Below are 14,832 nucleotides of genomic sequence, written 5' to 3'. Positions count from 1 at the left end.
AATTCCATGGGTGTTTACATGCATATATGTGTTTCATTGTCTCTGACGATGAATTGAATTATTTATGTACATTCCTGTCTGACTCCCACTCCCTCAGCCTGCGAATGCCCAGAGAGTAATGATGTTTGTGTGGCTTGTGTTTTATTAATCTTTCCATTTCCAGTTCAAACCAAAATACCTGATACACAGTAAGAACATAGCAAGAACTCAGAAAGTTTTATATTTAAAAAAAAAATAGAAAATACAGATAAACGTGAAGGAAAAATGAGTAATCTCCCATAAACTTAACACCAGGGAGAACCAGTCTTAACATTTTCTCTGTGGATATGAACACATGACATTACTTTTAAAAATGGGAACTGGCTTTATATTTTATTTCATAATTTCCTTTAGAAAATGAACAGTATGCTGTAAATATCTTTCCATGTTAGAAAATATTTTAAATCATAATTTTTAATAATTGCAGTACATTTAATTGTCTGCTTCATTTTTATATTTAGACATTCAAGTTATTTTTAATATTTTAGCACTATAAACACTCATGTAATGCATACCCTTATTTCTTTTGATAAAATCACAGTAATGAAATGGTCCACCAAAGGGCTGGTCTGAGCGAAAGACTCCAGCAGCTCCCTCTTTCTATCTGCCCCCTTTGTTCTTGAGCTTTATTATCATTTTCCAGGGATGGACTAAAGTAACAGAAATAATAGTGAGACGAGAAAGCAGAGAGAAGGGAGAAAGAAGAGAGCCTATCTGAAGTGCATTGGGAGAAAATGTTGACTGCCTGGAGTGTAGTTTTGTTTCGTCATCCTTTGTTTCCTTTTGGAGTAGTCTTAGAGAATGTGAAAGAGATTGGGGGTGAATGGGGCAAGATTAATTTTAGAAGGTTTACTTGTGGCTTTGAATATATTCCAAATCTGGTGTTTTTGAGAGACCATATTAAAGATTCTAATTGACTTAATGTCTTTTAGGTTTAAGAACAATAGTTTCTCTGAATGCAATTCCATGTTGAGACTGACTTCAAGGGGAGATGTAATTGGTGCTACTTTCTGCAATTTCCCCATGTTTTTAAGACTACCAGTACGTATGTTTTCAATTTGTCCCCCCCTCCCCAAACACCAATTTAGATTACCATTAATAATGTATGAGGATGTTCTTTTCTTCTTGAGTGGATACATAGAAGAATAGATGGATGGATGGATGTGTATGAACAAACAGTCTGGGAATATTTGGGGGAGGATAGACAAATGCAAAGGCAGGGGAAGCACACAATTCGCAAACAGTTAACAAAGCTCTCAGCTGCCTAAAGTTGTTGGCTCCGTTCCAGACCATGCTCACCAGGTGGCACATGGAGTAAACTTTGAGAGATGAATTCTCTATAAATAGGGGGTCCAGGATGTATGAGGCACCTCAACAGTCCATTAGGGTAGTAAAAAATTCTCCAACTGTTAGTCAAGGCTGTTAGAGAAATACAGATACATAAGCAAGAGAGCTGAAAGAAAACTTGTTTGATGAGAGGAATTGGAGCAGAGGCAAAAGTACAAAAGAGGTTGAGAAAGTCTAATCGAATGAAAGCAAAACCTGTTCTTGGCCATTGAACAAATTCAGGGTGACTCTAGAGCCACAAAGAAGTCCATTCCACTTCTGTTTTTAGAAGGCACTAGATATGGGGACAGTAATGAGAGTTTTTTGATATTTAAGAAGGCTCAGTACCTATGGAGTAGATAACAAGAGTAGAGTGAATAGGGTTTTGTTTATTTTAAGATTAATTAAAAAAATAAAATAGTAGTAATAATAACAGCTAATAGTAATTAAGTCCCTTCCCCAGTTTATCTCATTAATATTTGCACAAAATAAAAGATGTGCATTGAACCAACCTGTACAGCAAACTCAATCCATTTGAAAGCTTATATGTGCCCAGGATGTTTACTATGAGGAAAGGGAAAATTCTGGGTGATGTATGACTTTGATGGTTTTACAAAGGACAAGGCTGGAAGCAAAGCCAGAAATCTGTGAATGAGGACGTATGGAAAAGAGCAGAATTTTAGAGTTAAAATGTTTAGTGATCTCATTTTAACTCATGAGAAAGAAACTGAGAACTAGAGACATTGAGGCTTTCTTGAGCTTCCAGCTGGTTCCTGACTTCCCACAGCAAGTCTCCTCACTGTTTAATACTGTTTCTATCACACTAAGCTGAGCGAAGGACGAGTGGAAAGATTCCAAGAAGGCAGGACAGAAACACAGTGTGGGGCCAATTTGTCATCAAGAGCAATATTCGAGTCTAAAGTTTATATATGTGAAACACAAACGCTCGCAGAGGCCATTTCAAATGCTTCGAAGGCAATTTCATCAACAGAGACCAAAAACTGTACATGAACACCACGGGCCAAGACATGATCATCAGCAATAGGTCATGAAATGTAGGGCTCTCCTCACACTGATATTTTGAAAGACTTTCCTCTCCACATACCTCTCAGAGGAGAATTTTGTTGCTTTAAACATTTGGAGAATGGATCACAAAATACTCTTAAGTGGGATTACTTGTCAGCAGGGGAAACAAAAAAAATGTTTCAACGATACCCTAAAATATGCCTTCAACACGTGTGTTAGGAGAGTGTGCACACAGTGCAACAGCAGCAGACGGCTAGGCCTGGAGTGCTTAATTGTCCTCTCAGCTAAGGCTCTTGGCTTCAGCTACAAAATGAGGGCTTAAGTGGCCGCCGCTGTGACCCAAAGAGGACTCTTTGGCATCGATCATTTCCATCAAACTGGTAAACACTGAAAACAGTTATGAGAAGCAGCATTTCTGAAACAAGGGACCCTGTTTATACATATATATCTTCTCTCTCTATATATATTCCATATATATATGGAAACATATATAGTTTAGATGACTTTTCTTTTGACTTCTCTGACTTGCTGCTTTGTAAAAGAAAACAGAAATGTCTCATCTAACACAAAGTAAGGCAGTTTGTATGGCAAAGGAAAGATAAGTCGAGTATCAGTTCCTTTGGTTTACTTACTAGGATTGAGAGGCTACACCTGCAGAATGCCTTCGAGCCTGGAAAGTGGAGGTTGCTTTTCAAATCCTTTTTCAAGAACTAAATTTTTCAAAGAACTAAATTCTTTATGACACACCTTCTGGGGAAAAAAAAAACACTGTTCTTTCGTTTAATTTCCCATAACTTCTAAGGGAGTAATTCACCACTTTGTTGTGAAATCAAACACACACAAAATACTTCAGTGTGTTTGAAAGTATAAGGCACTGGGATAAGGACTATAAAAGGGAAGGGAGCAAAATCCAGATATAAGACAATCTTTAGACCCATGAAGTTAAAAGCCTTCTAAATGGAATAAAATATTAATATCAATATATTTGATAGAGCACAGCAAGTGAAGGCAAAAGAAGCTCTGCGGACTATGACAGGAAGGAAGAGGTCTTTACAAGCAGATCCTCCAGCTTCTGGGAGGTAATCTGGTAGGGATGGGATAGGGGTGGGAAGGCAGTGATTCACACAAGGAGGAAAGTATCTAAGTCAACGCAGTGATTTTTCTAAATAGTGAGAGTAAATTTCTTGGCACACAATTTAACATTTTTTTCCCCATTCTTCAATATTTAACCTTCCACCAGTTTATGCTCATGGTTTACACCTTTGGTTTCTCTATTTCTCAGTAAGATTTCTTTCACTGAGCTGTTGATTCCTCCTGACCCCTTGACCCCACATGTCTTCAAAGAAAGGAAATTAACTGGTTTAACACAGTATGAGAGATCACTACAGCAGAGCAAGGACAAAGTCCCCAGGTGACTTTACAAGTAGAGTGTAATTTCAGATACTGATAATGCAAAAAATATAAAACAGGGAAGAGATGAGTTCGGGCATGTGGACAGAGCCTCAGTTCTTGCAAAGCCTTTGGTGAAGAATTTGGATTTTATGCTCTTTTAATGTAAACATTGGAAAGTTTTAAGCAGAGAGTGGTATTGTCAAACTTAAGATTTCAAAGAATGACTCTGGCTGCTCTGTGGAGAACGGACTTTAGGTGGGTAAGAATAGAAGATTGGAGACTACTTAGGAGGCTGTTGCAGGTGTGTAGGTGAGGAATGATGATGGCTTTGACTATGATGGTAGCAATGGTCAGATTTGGAAAATATTTTGGCTTATAGGTGGAGGAATGGGCCACCCTAAATGAAAAGAGGAATTAAATGTGAGCCTGAGAAATGGAGTGGATAGAATTTCTTTACAGAGCATTTCTCAACCTAGTTGCTTCCTAATACTTGGGTAATAATTTATATCTTCATTTTCTAGTACATTTTTGTGTGCCCAGATAATGAATGAGTACATGATGATGAGTGTTATTCAGGGAGAAATACATGAATGATGCCCCAATTTTTATGTCTTTCAAAATCATATATCCAATTACATATTTGATATCGCCATTTGGATTTCCAAGAGACGTTATAAATTTAATGTATTTGAACAAAATTATTTATTCTACTCCTGGCCCCAACACATCCCTTCCACAATATTCTCCATCTCACTAAATGGCGTCTCCATCTTAGTAGACAGGTTTCTTCTCCACCCTATTTGATCCATCAGCAAATACTATCATCATCCAAAATTTATTCTGAAGCCAAATGCTTTTCTTCACTGCTGCCACCCTAGTCCAAGTCTTGAACAGACATAACAGCCTCCTAACTGGTCAATCTTGTCTCCTCACAGTCTTCCCAGTTATTCTCCAGGTAGTGGCCTGAAGGATCTTCTAAAAACAAAATGTAGGATCAAGATGGTAGAGTGAGATGCTTCAGGGCTCCAATGCCCATAGAAACTTTGAATAATCAGTAAGAACTGGCAGAAACACCTTTCTCAAAGCTCCAGAAAACTGAAGGGACTACAAGAACAGGACAAGTGCAAAATCGGGGAAAAGGCCACTTAAAAGCAGGAGAACCTCATGGCGCCCTGGTTGGTCCCTCTTCCACCCCTTTCTGGCTTGGCATGGAGCTGGTCCACGCTCTCAGTGCAGATCCCAGGTCTTGAAGCCAAAGGGAGCAGAGTCATGCCCACACACATACTGGGATTACGTATGTCTTATCCAATCTGTCTGGTGATGACCTGGGGGACTTGCTATCACAGAACTTGCCCTTTATGTAGAAGGCACTTCACAAAGCTCTACTACAGAATCCTGTGGGAGTGAAGTCAAGTTGTGCTGCCTGGGGCAATGGATTGCTGGCTAAAGAACATACAGGGCAGTGCCAGGGACTGCAAGGAAATAGTTTCCTAGGCAAGAGGGGACATTTGGAACCATGTAAACAGGGGGGTTCCTAGGGTCACATATGCATGCCTAAATCAAGATGCATGCACAGAAAGGATCAGGGAGGCCGCTATGCTTTGGCCTGGAGCTATTCTCCAAATTTGATGTATGGATACATCCTGAAGGAGAGCACTGGCACAGGTCAATTTGCAAAGACTGGGAAAGATATTTTCTTTTTTTCCTTATTTTTCTTCTTCTTCCTCTCCTCCTCCTCCTCCTCTCTTTCTCCTCCTCTTCCTTCTTTGTTTTCTTCTTCTTCTTTACCAATTTCAGCAGCTCATGTGACCCCTCCAGCAATGACTGTGCCCATGTTCATGAGGAGACCTTTTAATTTATAAACGTTGGCCCGAATAGGAATGAGGTCTAGACCTACAAGAGATGCTAGAGTTATGCAGGTTGGAAGGAAAGGATAACACACAATTGACCGAAGCCACGTGAAGAAATAAAGGCCTCCAGTGAGGGTAATTATATGGGTAAATATAGATGCTAGTACTATTGTGTTCTGGGTTTGTAACTCCACGTTTTACTTCCTACAGGATCTAAAAGATAAATGCATAAAATGTAATGATAAATCAGTGGTTTGGACTTATAATATATACACATGTAATTTGTGACAAGAACTAAATAAAGATGGGAGGGTGGAGGGGTATAAGAGCATAGTTTGTGTATACAATTGACATTAAGTTGTTATCTAAGCAAATGAGATTTTATAGATTTAGGATATTAAATTTAAGCCTCATGGTAACTAAAAAGAAAATATCAGGGAATATACAAGCTTATAGAGACAGAAATGACGGTACAGGCTCTCAGGGATAGGGGAGCAACTGGAATGGGGAGTTAATGCTTAGGGGTGTAGGGTTTCTCTTTGGGGAGATGAGAAAGTTTTAGCAATGGATGGTGGTGAGGGTACCACAATATTGTGAATATGATTAATCCCATTGAATAGTATGCTTGGGAATAGTTGAGATGGGCAAGTTTATGTTATATAGACTTTCCCAAATTAAAAAAAAAAAAAAAAAAAGAAAGAGCAACTAAAGAGGCAATGACAATTAAATGCAATACATGGTCCCACATGGGATTTGGCAAGGGAGTAGAAAAAGTTCAAAGGGATATTATCGGAACATATGAAAAAAATTGGAGTATGGACTATAAGCTTTATATCGAAGGTTAAACTTCTTGAACTTGGTAACTATACTTAAGATAGTTACTTAAGTGAATATCCTTGTTCCTAGGAAATGTGCATGCCAATACTAAGTGTTCAAGGGTCATGATGTATACAATCTATAAAAATTGGTGGATCTGGGTATCTGAGAGGATGGGGAGTGTTGGAGTTCTCTGTATGAAGTTTGTTTTATTTCTGAAACTCTCCTGTAAGTTTCATAGTATTTCAAAACAAAAAGTTAAAAAAAAGAAAAGAAAAAGAAAACAAGCACAAAGTACTTTTCCTGCCTGAGATCCTCCGATGACTTTCCATTGCACTTAGAACAAAATCTGATCTCCTTGTGTTGTCCTCTGAGGTCCTATAAGATCTGACCAAGTCAGCCTCTCCAGCCTCGTCAACCGCTTCTCCTTTCTTGTTCTGATCCTTAAACATGTCAAGCTCATTATTGTCTTAGCACTTCTCTACTTGCTGCCCCTTCTGCCTGAAATGCTCTTTCCCTAGATCTTCACATGGCTGTTTTCTTCTCATTATTCAGGTCTCAAGTCACATGCTCCCTCCTCAGACAGGCTGTCCCTGACCACACTCTTAAATCAGGAAACCCCCCAGACACTCTCCACAACATTACCATTTGCAGTCCTTTCACGGTACTTATTCCTAACTGAAATTTTCTTATCTATTTGCTGTCTTCTTCATTGTCTCTCTCCTCCCCGGAATGCTCACCACTGTATTCCTAGTTCTTACAACAATGCTGGCTCTCGGTAAGATTTCATTGAATACATGAATTCTTATTTTGCATGAAATTTTCATCAGAAAGAACAGGACTGAAGCCCAACATGAAGAAATGGCAACATATGTCACATCCAGTGACCAACGAGGCATGTGATAACATTCCTCAGCATTTTGAAATTTAGAATCAGAAGTGTTGAAGGAACTGTAATAATTCCATGGGAAAAAGACAAGGCACAAAGACAAAATTAGCATACACTGTATCAATCCATGTGTGGTATAAGGTATATTAATGTTTACACTGCCTACAGCACTGGCACATATTAGATCTCTAAATAATTGTTGAGTAAATTAACAAATGAATGAGTGAATGAATGAATGAGTGCACATCAGCTCGAGCCTGTAACTAGATCAAAGGTGAAAACTAAACAAATTTTGACTAAGGGGGAAATTTTTATTTCAAAACAAGGGTTCTGTTGAAAGGAGGGAAAGTACAGTTCAGCTGAGACAGCTCCCTGTCAAACAGAATTAGCTTTGGCATCGAACAACGGAAGACAGGAGCGAACCCTTCAGACGGCGACAGCGCGCTCATCGCCCCCGCCCCCGGAGAGGCGAGCGCATAGCTCCATTGGAAAAGGCAAATGAGTCAGGGGACCAAATAGGTATTATTCCCAATTACTCAAATAACTATGAACATCAACATGATAATTTTGCATTAACTTCATGTTTCTTGAGCCTTTTATTCTATTAGACGGTATAACTGAGCTATTAAATAAAGTGGGGCAAATATTTGGACTAACATAATTGTAGAGACTAATACCTGTTTTTAAAAACATAGCCAATTTGAGGATAAAATAAAGGTCAACCTCCTTTATTTTCTGTATCTAAAACTGCTAAACCAAAATGACAAGGAAAAACAGACACCTTTGTATGTAACGGATATAAATATCTTTCCCAGATAAGAATAAATTAAAACTAATACTGTGCTTAAAATAGGTGTATTTAAATATCAGAAAAGTTGTTACAAGATTAACAACTTGTTCAAGCGATTAATAATAATCATTAAGAGTAATGATAATGAACATAACACTAACAGTAATAATATGTCCCAACAGGTTCTTACCAAGCCACCGCCAATGACAGCTATTTTTTTCCTTTGAAGGTCAGATGAATCCATAATCGCTGAAGGTTTTTTCATAAATGTTGTTGCTTCTGTCACTTAGGAAACTGTCTACCCTCCTCAAGGATTTCTCCCTGTTTTTATAGTGCCCAAAGCTCAGAGTCTGTGAGCCAGGAGCTGTATGGTCCTGGTTAATTTCCCTTGAACTTTAACCCTTTAGTAGCCCAAAGTAGAACTGGCTCAGCTTAAGAAAAAAGGGAATTTGCTGCAATTAAAAAAAAAAAAATAGAAGAAGAAAGAAAGAAAAATTGGCTAAGTGAAGACATCACTCTGTCTTATGTGTAAGATGCGGAATTTTTAAACACAGTTTTATGAACTTCTTCTTTTTCTACAGCCTGAGCGGGTATTCTTAGTTTCATTTGCATTCATGATTAACCATGAGTGAGACTTCCCTCATCTGATGCCCCAAAGCACTTTATACTTCTCTTAAAAAGTAAGTTGGCATGATTTTACAATTCATTCGTGGAGTATAAAGCTTTGCTCAGAGAATTGTAACTTTTATTGTTATTAAAAATAATCAGGAATTTCTCCTCCTGAGTCCTTGTGTGTGGTCTTTAACAAACTCTACCAGGGAAATTTTTTTGCCTGGTCTTAATATTCTCTTGAACAACATTTTGAGTCATGTAACTGACTACTTCCTCTTTTTGATTTATTTGATGCTGGAAATCTTAGAATCTGATTTGTGAAATACCACTAGGGGAGATGTTTAACATTACACTTATGTAAACTCATTCCTGGCTTCATAGATCTTTCTCCTTTTGTGTCTTCTTTTGCCACACTTTAAATGTTCATTATTTGTGCAGAATCATGAATTGCAATTTCTTTCTGGGAGATGATGCGGTATAAAATAAAATAAGAACATGAATGGAGAACGCTTTTTCACTTCCTAGTGGGAGAGCGGAGAATTCAGCAGTTTTTCCTGCTTAGGAGAGTTGAACAGCATTCAATAGTGACCCCTTGTGGAGAAGTATAATTAGAGTTCCTAGAAAACTGTTACGTGTATTCATTTATTTTGAATTGGTAATACATTTACATGGTATGAAATTCAAAAGACACAAAAGGGAAAACAGTAAATAGCCAAATTCTAACCCTGTTCCTTGGCCACCTATTTCTCCTCCACGGAGACAACCACTGTCCTAGTTTCCGGCTACCCTAATCTTCTTCAAGCCTGCATGTTTCTTTCTTTCTTTTTCTTTTCCTTTTTCTAATATAAGTGGTAGCAAATTTTACACCCTATTCTGCACCTCATTTTTTCACTTACAGCATATGTCTTGAGAATTCTTCAATATTAATATAGAATGCCTTATTCTTTTTAAAAAGCTTTATAAAATTAAGAAATACAGCCCCAAAATACAATATGTAAAATAAATGTCCTGTATAATAAATTATTATAAAGCAAGCACTCATGTAACCACATAGGACAGAATCCCGGAAGGCCACGTGTGTCCCTTGCCCATCACCCCTCTTTCATAGAGGTGACTGCCATCCTGATTTTTTTCTTTTTTTAAAGAAAAAAAACATTTATTTGAACAGATGAAAATTCAGGTGCATTTGTTAAAAAAATCTGTTTAAATCACAATCCTAACGTATTTAAACTGTTACAACAATGACTAATGAAAGAAAAGTTTGCTTTTGAGACGCAACTTTATTTTCCTAAGAAATCTTGACTCTTTTCAACCCATATAGTCCCCTCCTGCAAAACACATTCTGGTAATTTATATCGTGATCAATTTTTTTCTATCCTTCTTCTCCCCATTGTTCTCTGACCCATTCCTTGAGCCTGGCACTTTTTAAGACTAAGTGATAGAAAGGAACCTTTTTTAAAAAAAAAATCAAATTCAGTTTTGTTGAAATATATTAACATACCATACAATCAACTGTTCACAGTACCATCATATAGTTATGCATTCATCACCCCAATCTATTTTTTTTTATTTTATTTTGAAATAAATTCAAAGTTACAGGAACAGTTGCAAAAACAATACTAACCCCATACAAAGAATTCCATCATACCCTGACCCCCCTCCCCCGATAGCTCAATCCACCAACCTTAACGTGTTGTCACATCGCTATTTCTTTCCCTCCCTCCCTTCCTATCAATCATCCATCATCTATTGCTCTGTCTTCTGAACATATGAGAGCTAGCTGCATACATCCTTGAACATACACTATAATTCACATATACACTTCCCATGAACAAGAACATTCTTTTATGCAATCCCATTAAGCTCAGCTAAGAAGTATAGCAGGTTCAACAATGATACAAAGCTTACATTCTATATTTCCTTTACCTTATGTCTCAGCTGTGTCCCTTTGAGCCACCTGTCTTCTATCCTCTAATTCCATCCAAGTTCATCCTTGGCACTCAATCATCTATTTAGACTGTGTTTTTTTTTTTTTTTTAGTTGTGGGAACATATATACAGCCTAAATCTTCCCATTCCACCCCCTCCCTAGCCTTCCATTAGTGGGATTAATCACTTTTAGAATGTTGTAATGCTCTTTCCCACCATCCATTACTAGAAATTTCCCTTCACTTCAAACAGCAACTCCACCCTCATTTCTTAGCTTCCCATTGCCCCTTCCCCCATTTCTCTTAACTCGAACTCTACAATTCATCTCTATGGTTACATTCTCTGATAGTTTCTTTGTGTTTGCTGTGGGGGTTAAAATTAACCTCTTAAATCCATATCAATCTTGTTTTTCTTTGATACCACCTCCACTTCAATAGGACACATAAACTATGTTCCTATACTCCTCCATTCCCCTATCTTTTTATAGTTGTCTAAAATTACATATTTTACATTGAGTTCAAAACCACTGATTTGTCATTAGGGTTTGTGTAATTTATATCATGTAGGAAGTAAATAGTGGAGTTACAGTTCAAAAATTATTGACTTCTATTTGTATTCCACTGTGGCCAGAGAACGTGCCCTGAGTATATTCAATTTTTTTTTTTTTTTTTTTTAATTTCTTGAGGCTTGTTTTATGTCCCAGCTTATGGTCCCTTCTGGAGAAAGATCTGTGATTGCTAGAGAAAAATGAGTGTCCTGGTGCTTTGTGATGTAAGGTACTATATATTTCTGTTAAAATTCTCTATATCTCTTTCTTCTTTCTGTTGTTTCTCTGTTGGTAGGGTTCCCTTTAGAATCCGAAGTAGGGCAGGTCTTTTATTGGCAAAGTTTCTCAGGATTTGTTTGTGAAAAATTTAAGCTCTCCCTCGAATTTGAAGGAGAGTTTTGCTGGATAAAGTATTCTTGGTTAGAAATTTTTCTCTCTCAGAATTTTAAATACGTCATGCCACTGCTTTCTTACCTCCATGGTGGCCACTGAGTAGTCACAACTTAGTCTTATGTTGTTCCCTTTGTATGTGGTGAATTGCTTTTCTCTTGCTGCTTTCAGAACTTGCTCCTTCTCTTCAGTATTTGACAGTCTGATCAGAATATGTCTCAGAGTGGGTTTATTTGGATTTATTCTGTTTGGAGTTCACTGGGCATTTATGCTTTGTGTATTTATATTGTGTATAAGGTTGGGGAAGTTTTCCCTGACAATTTCTTTGAATACTCTTTCTAGACCTTTACCCTTCTCTTCCCCTTCTGGGACACCAATGAATCTTAAGTTTGGATGTTTTATTTTATCTATCATTTCCCTGAGATCCATTTTGATTTTTTTAATTTTTTTTCTCCATTCTTTCTTTTGTCCTTTCATTTTCTGTTCTGTGGACTTCTAGGACACTGAGATGTTGTTCAGCTTCCTCTAGCCTTGTATTGTGATTATCCAGAGTCTTTTTAATTTGGCCAACAGTTTCTTTTATTTCCATAAGATCTTCTATTTTTTAATTTAGCCTTGCAATGTCTTCTTTATGCTCTTCTAGGGTCTTCTTTATGTAGCTTATATCCTGGGCCATGGTCTTCTTGATGTCCTTTAAATCCTTTGCCATGCTTTCGTTCCTCAATTGTATTTCTTTAATTAATTCTGTGAGGAACTTTGTTTCTTCAGATAACTTGATTTGTGTGTTTGGAGTTGGATTCTCCATATCATCTGGTTTTATCATATGCATTCAGATTTTCTGTTGCTTTTGGCCTCTTGGCATTTGCTCTGCTCGACAGGGTTCTTTCAATTTGTAAAAAAAAAAAACGATCTAATTTTTCAGAAACACTGTTTGATGACATACACTTTCTCTAACTAACCAGCAGATGGCGTCTGTGAGTCACCTACACCTCTCAAGTCAGTTCTCCACCTTGTCCCCACGGTGTGTGGGGAAATGATTCTTGTGGGGTCCAGCCAGAGAACTCAGCCTGGGTGTGTTGCCCGAGATGTCCACCATGAATGCAGGGCGCTTGTACAGGTGGTCAGGGAGGAAGGACAGCTTCAATATTCAAATCCCCCCGGTTCCCAGAGATTCAAGGCTGCCACAAGAGACCAAGCCTTCATTTCATTTCAGCCCCAGCCTCTGTCCCTCTCTCTCCATGTCTCACAAACCAGCAGACTTGGCCCAGTGTCTCTGGGATCTCCGAGCAGGTCCCCCTGCCCAGCCGCGCTCCTCCAGGACCACTGTTGAGAGAATGCCGCGCTGCGTCATCAGCGTGCGCGGTCCCTCAAGGGAAGCCCCGGGCTGCTGGGCGGAGCCGGCTCGCTTTTAGCCTTATGCAAAAATGGCCAAATGGGGCGTCTCCACACCCCCCCTCCTCGCACAGTTCCTCCTTCCCAGCTCTGGGTCAACTGGCGGGGCTCTGGGCTGTGGGCATGGCCCCAGGCAGGGGTTTATCCAGCCCTCCCGGGAGCGAGCTGCTAGCTGCGGGGATTCTTTCGGCTTCTGGCTCTCTGCTCCATTCCCCCGGCCCCAGGGGATATCTGCAGTGGGCTGTCTTCCAGGCCAGTCACTGAGAGGCCGGCCCAGCCCCCTCTTACTGTGTTTTACTACGTGTTTCCCATGATCGCACCTGCAGCCGCTTGCACCTGCAGCCGCTCCTGGGTTTTCCCCTTTTCTCTCTTTTTTTTTTTCCCAGACGCCAAACCCTGGCTTCCCTGGATCGCCGAGGGGCTGCGGGGCTTCCAGCCGGCTTATTCACTCGTTTCAGAATGCAGACTCTCAGTTTCACCAAGTATACAGCCCCTGGGAACTAGCAGATCTCGTCCAGCTGGCTCATCGCTGTAACTGGTATTCTGGGTCACTCTCTGGTCCTTATCTAGTGTTTTCCACGGAGGTGTTCCTTAGCCCTGTCTCACCTAGCCACCCTCTTGGTTTCTCCCCTGCCATCCTGATTTGATAACTTCCATGTTTTTATTTATTGTTTTCCCTTCATTCATGCATCCCTAAAATATATAGTTTAGTTTTGCCTTTTTTTAACTTTTTAAAAAATGAACTCATACTGTTTGTAATTTCTTTTCTGGCAACTTGCTTGTTTTTCTCAATATTACACTTTTTAAGATCCATCTATGTTGTTGCATGTAGCTCTAGCTAATTCATTTTCATTGCATTGCCTTGTTGATGTGCCTTTGGGGGTTTCCAAGTTTTTATTATCACAAACAATGCTGTTGCTTTGACCCATTCTTGAATATGTCATGTAGCACACATATGTATGAGTATCTCTAGGGTTTACATGTTGGTGATGCATATTTTTAACTTTCCTAGGTAAATCACATTTTGCCTAGAAGTATGTACCAGAGTGGCATACTAACCTTCACATGACATGGGGAACAACAGTTTCTATTGTTCCACATCCCACTAACGTGTATTGTTGAAATTTTTAGTTTTTGCCAATCTGAAGGCTGTATATTACATTTCATTGTCATTTAAATTTTCATTCCTTTAATTACCAGTGAAGTTGAAAACCTTTTCACCTGTTTATTCACAATTTGTTTTTTTTTGTATAGGGCTCATTTTTCTTTTGAGTTGTTTATATCTTTTAAATCGTGTCTCTGAGCTTTAATAATTATATTTGTTGCAAATAATTTCTTCTACTCTGTAGCTTGGCTTTTCATTTTTTTTAGTGGTATCTTTTGAAGAAAAGACCTTTTTAATTTAACATACTCAAGTTTATCAGTCTTTTCCTTTGTGGTTAGTGCTTTCATGTCCCTTTTTCACTCTTTTTTCATATATTGAGGTCTTGAAAATATTCTGTTATTGTTGAGTTGACTTGTGCTTCCCAGTAGACATGCTCAAGTCCCAAGCCCCAGGCCTGTGAACGTGAACATACTGATGAGTAGGATATGTGAAGATGTTATTAGTTCATATGAAGCTAAACTGGATTAGGGCGGGTCCTTCATCCAATGTGACTGGTGTCCTTATAAGCAGAAATTGGACATAGTAAGACAGAGAGAGAGAGAGAGGGAGAGAGAGAGAAGGAGAGGGAGAGAGGGAAAGAGAGAGCGAAAGAGAGAGAGGGAGAGAGAGAGAGCGAAAGAGAGAGAGGGAGAGAGAGAGAGGGAGAGCGCCGTGTGACGGGAGCAGATTC

At 38.9% G+C, this 14,832-nt stretch overlaps 1 protein-coding gene across 3 annotated transcripts in view; it reads right to left on the bottom strand.

Moving 5' to 3' along the window:
• Positions 1-8,573, bottom strand: part of KMO (kynurenine 3-monooxygenase) — a 91,796-nt gene extending 83,223 nt beyond the window's left edge. For all 3 annotated transcript variants that reach the window (XR_005214608.1, XM_037822036.1, XM_037822032.1), the window contains exon 1: positions 8,319-8,573. Coding sequence is in view for 2 of the 3 variants with exons in the window: in XM_037822036.1 (XP_037677964.1) it covers positions 8,319-8,393 (75 nt within the window). In the remaining variant the exon portion in view is untranslated. The remainder of the gene's footprint in view (positions 1-8,318) is intronic.
• Between the last annotated feature and the right edge of the window lie 6,259 nt (positions 8,574-14,832).

The sequence above is a fragment of the Choloepus didactylus genome, chromosome 2, assembly GCF_015220235.1.
Source record: "Choloepus didactylus isolate mChoDid1 chromosome 2, mChoDid1.pri, whole genome shotgun sequence".
NCBI classification, from domain to species: Eukaryota; Metazoa; Chordata; class Mammalia; order Pilosa; family Megalonychidae; genus Choloepus; species Choloepus didactylus.
The sequence above is the reverse complement of the archived record's forward strand: the minus strand, read 5'-3'. Positions and strand labels throughout refer to the sequence as shown.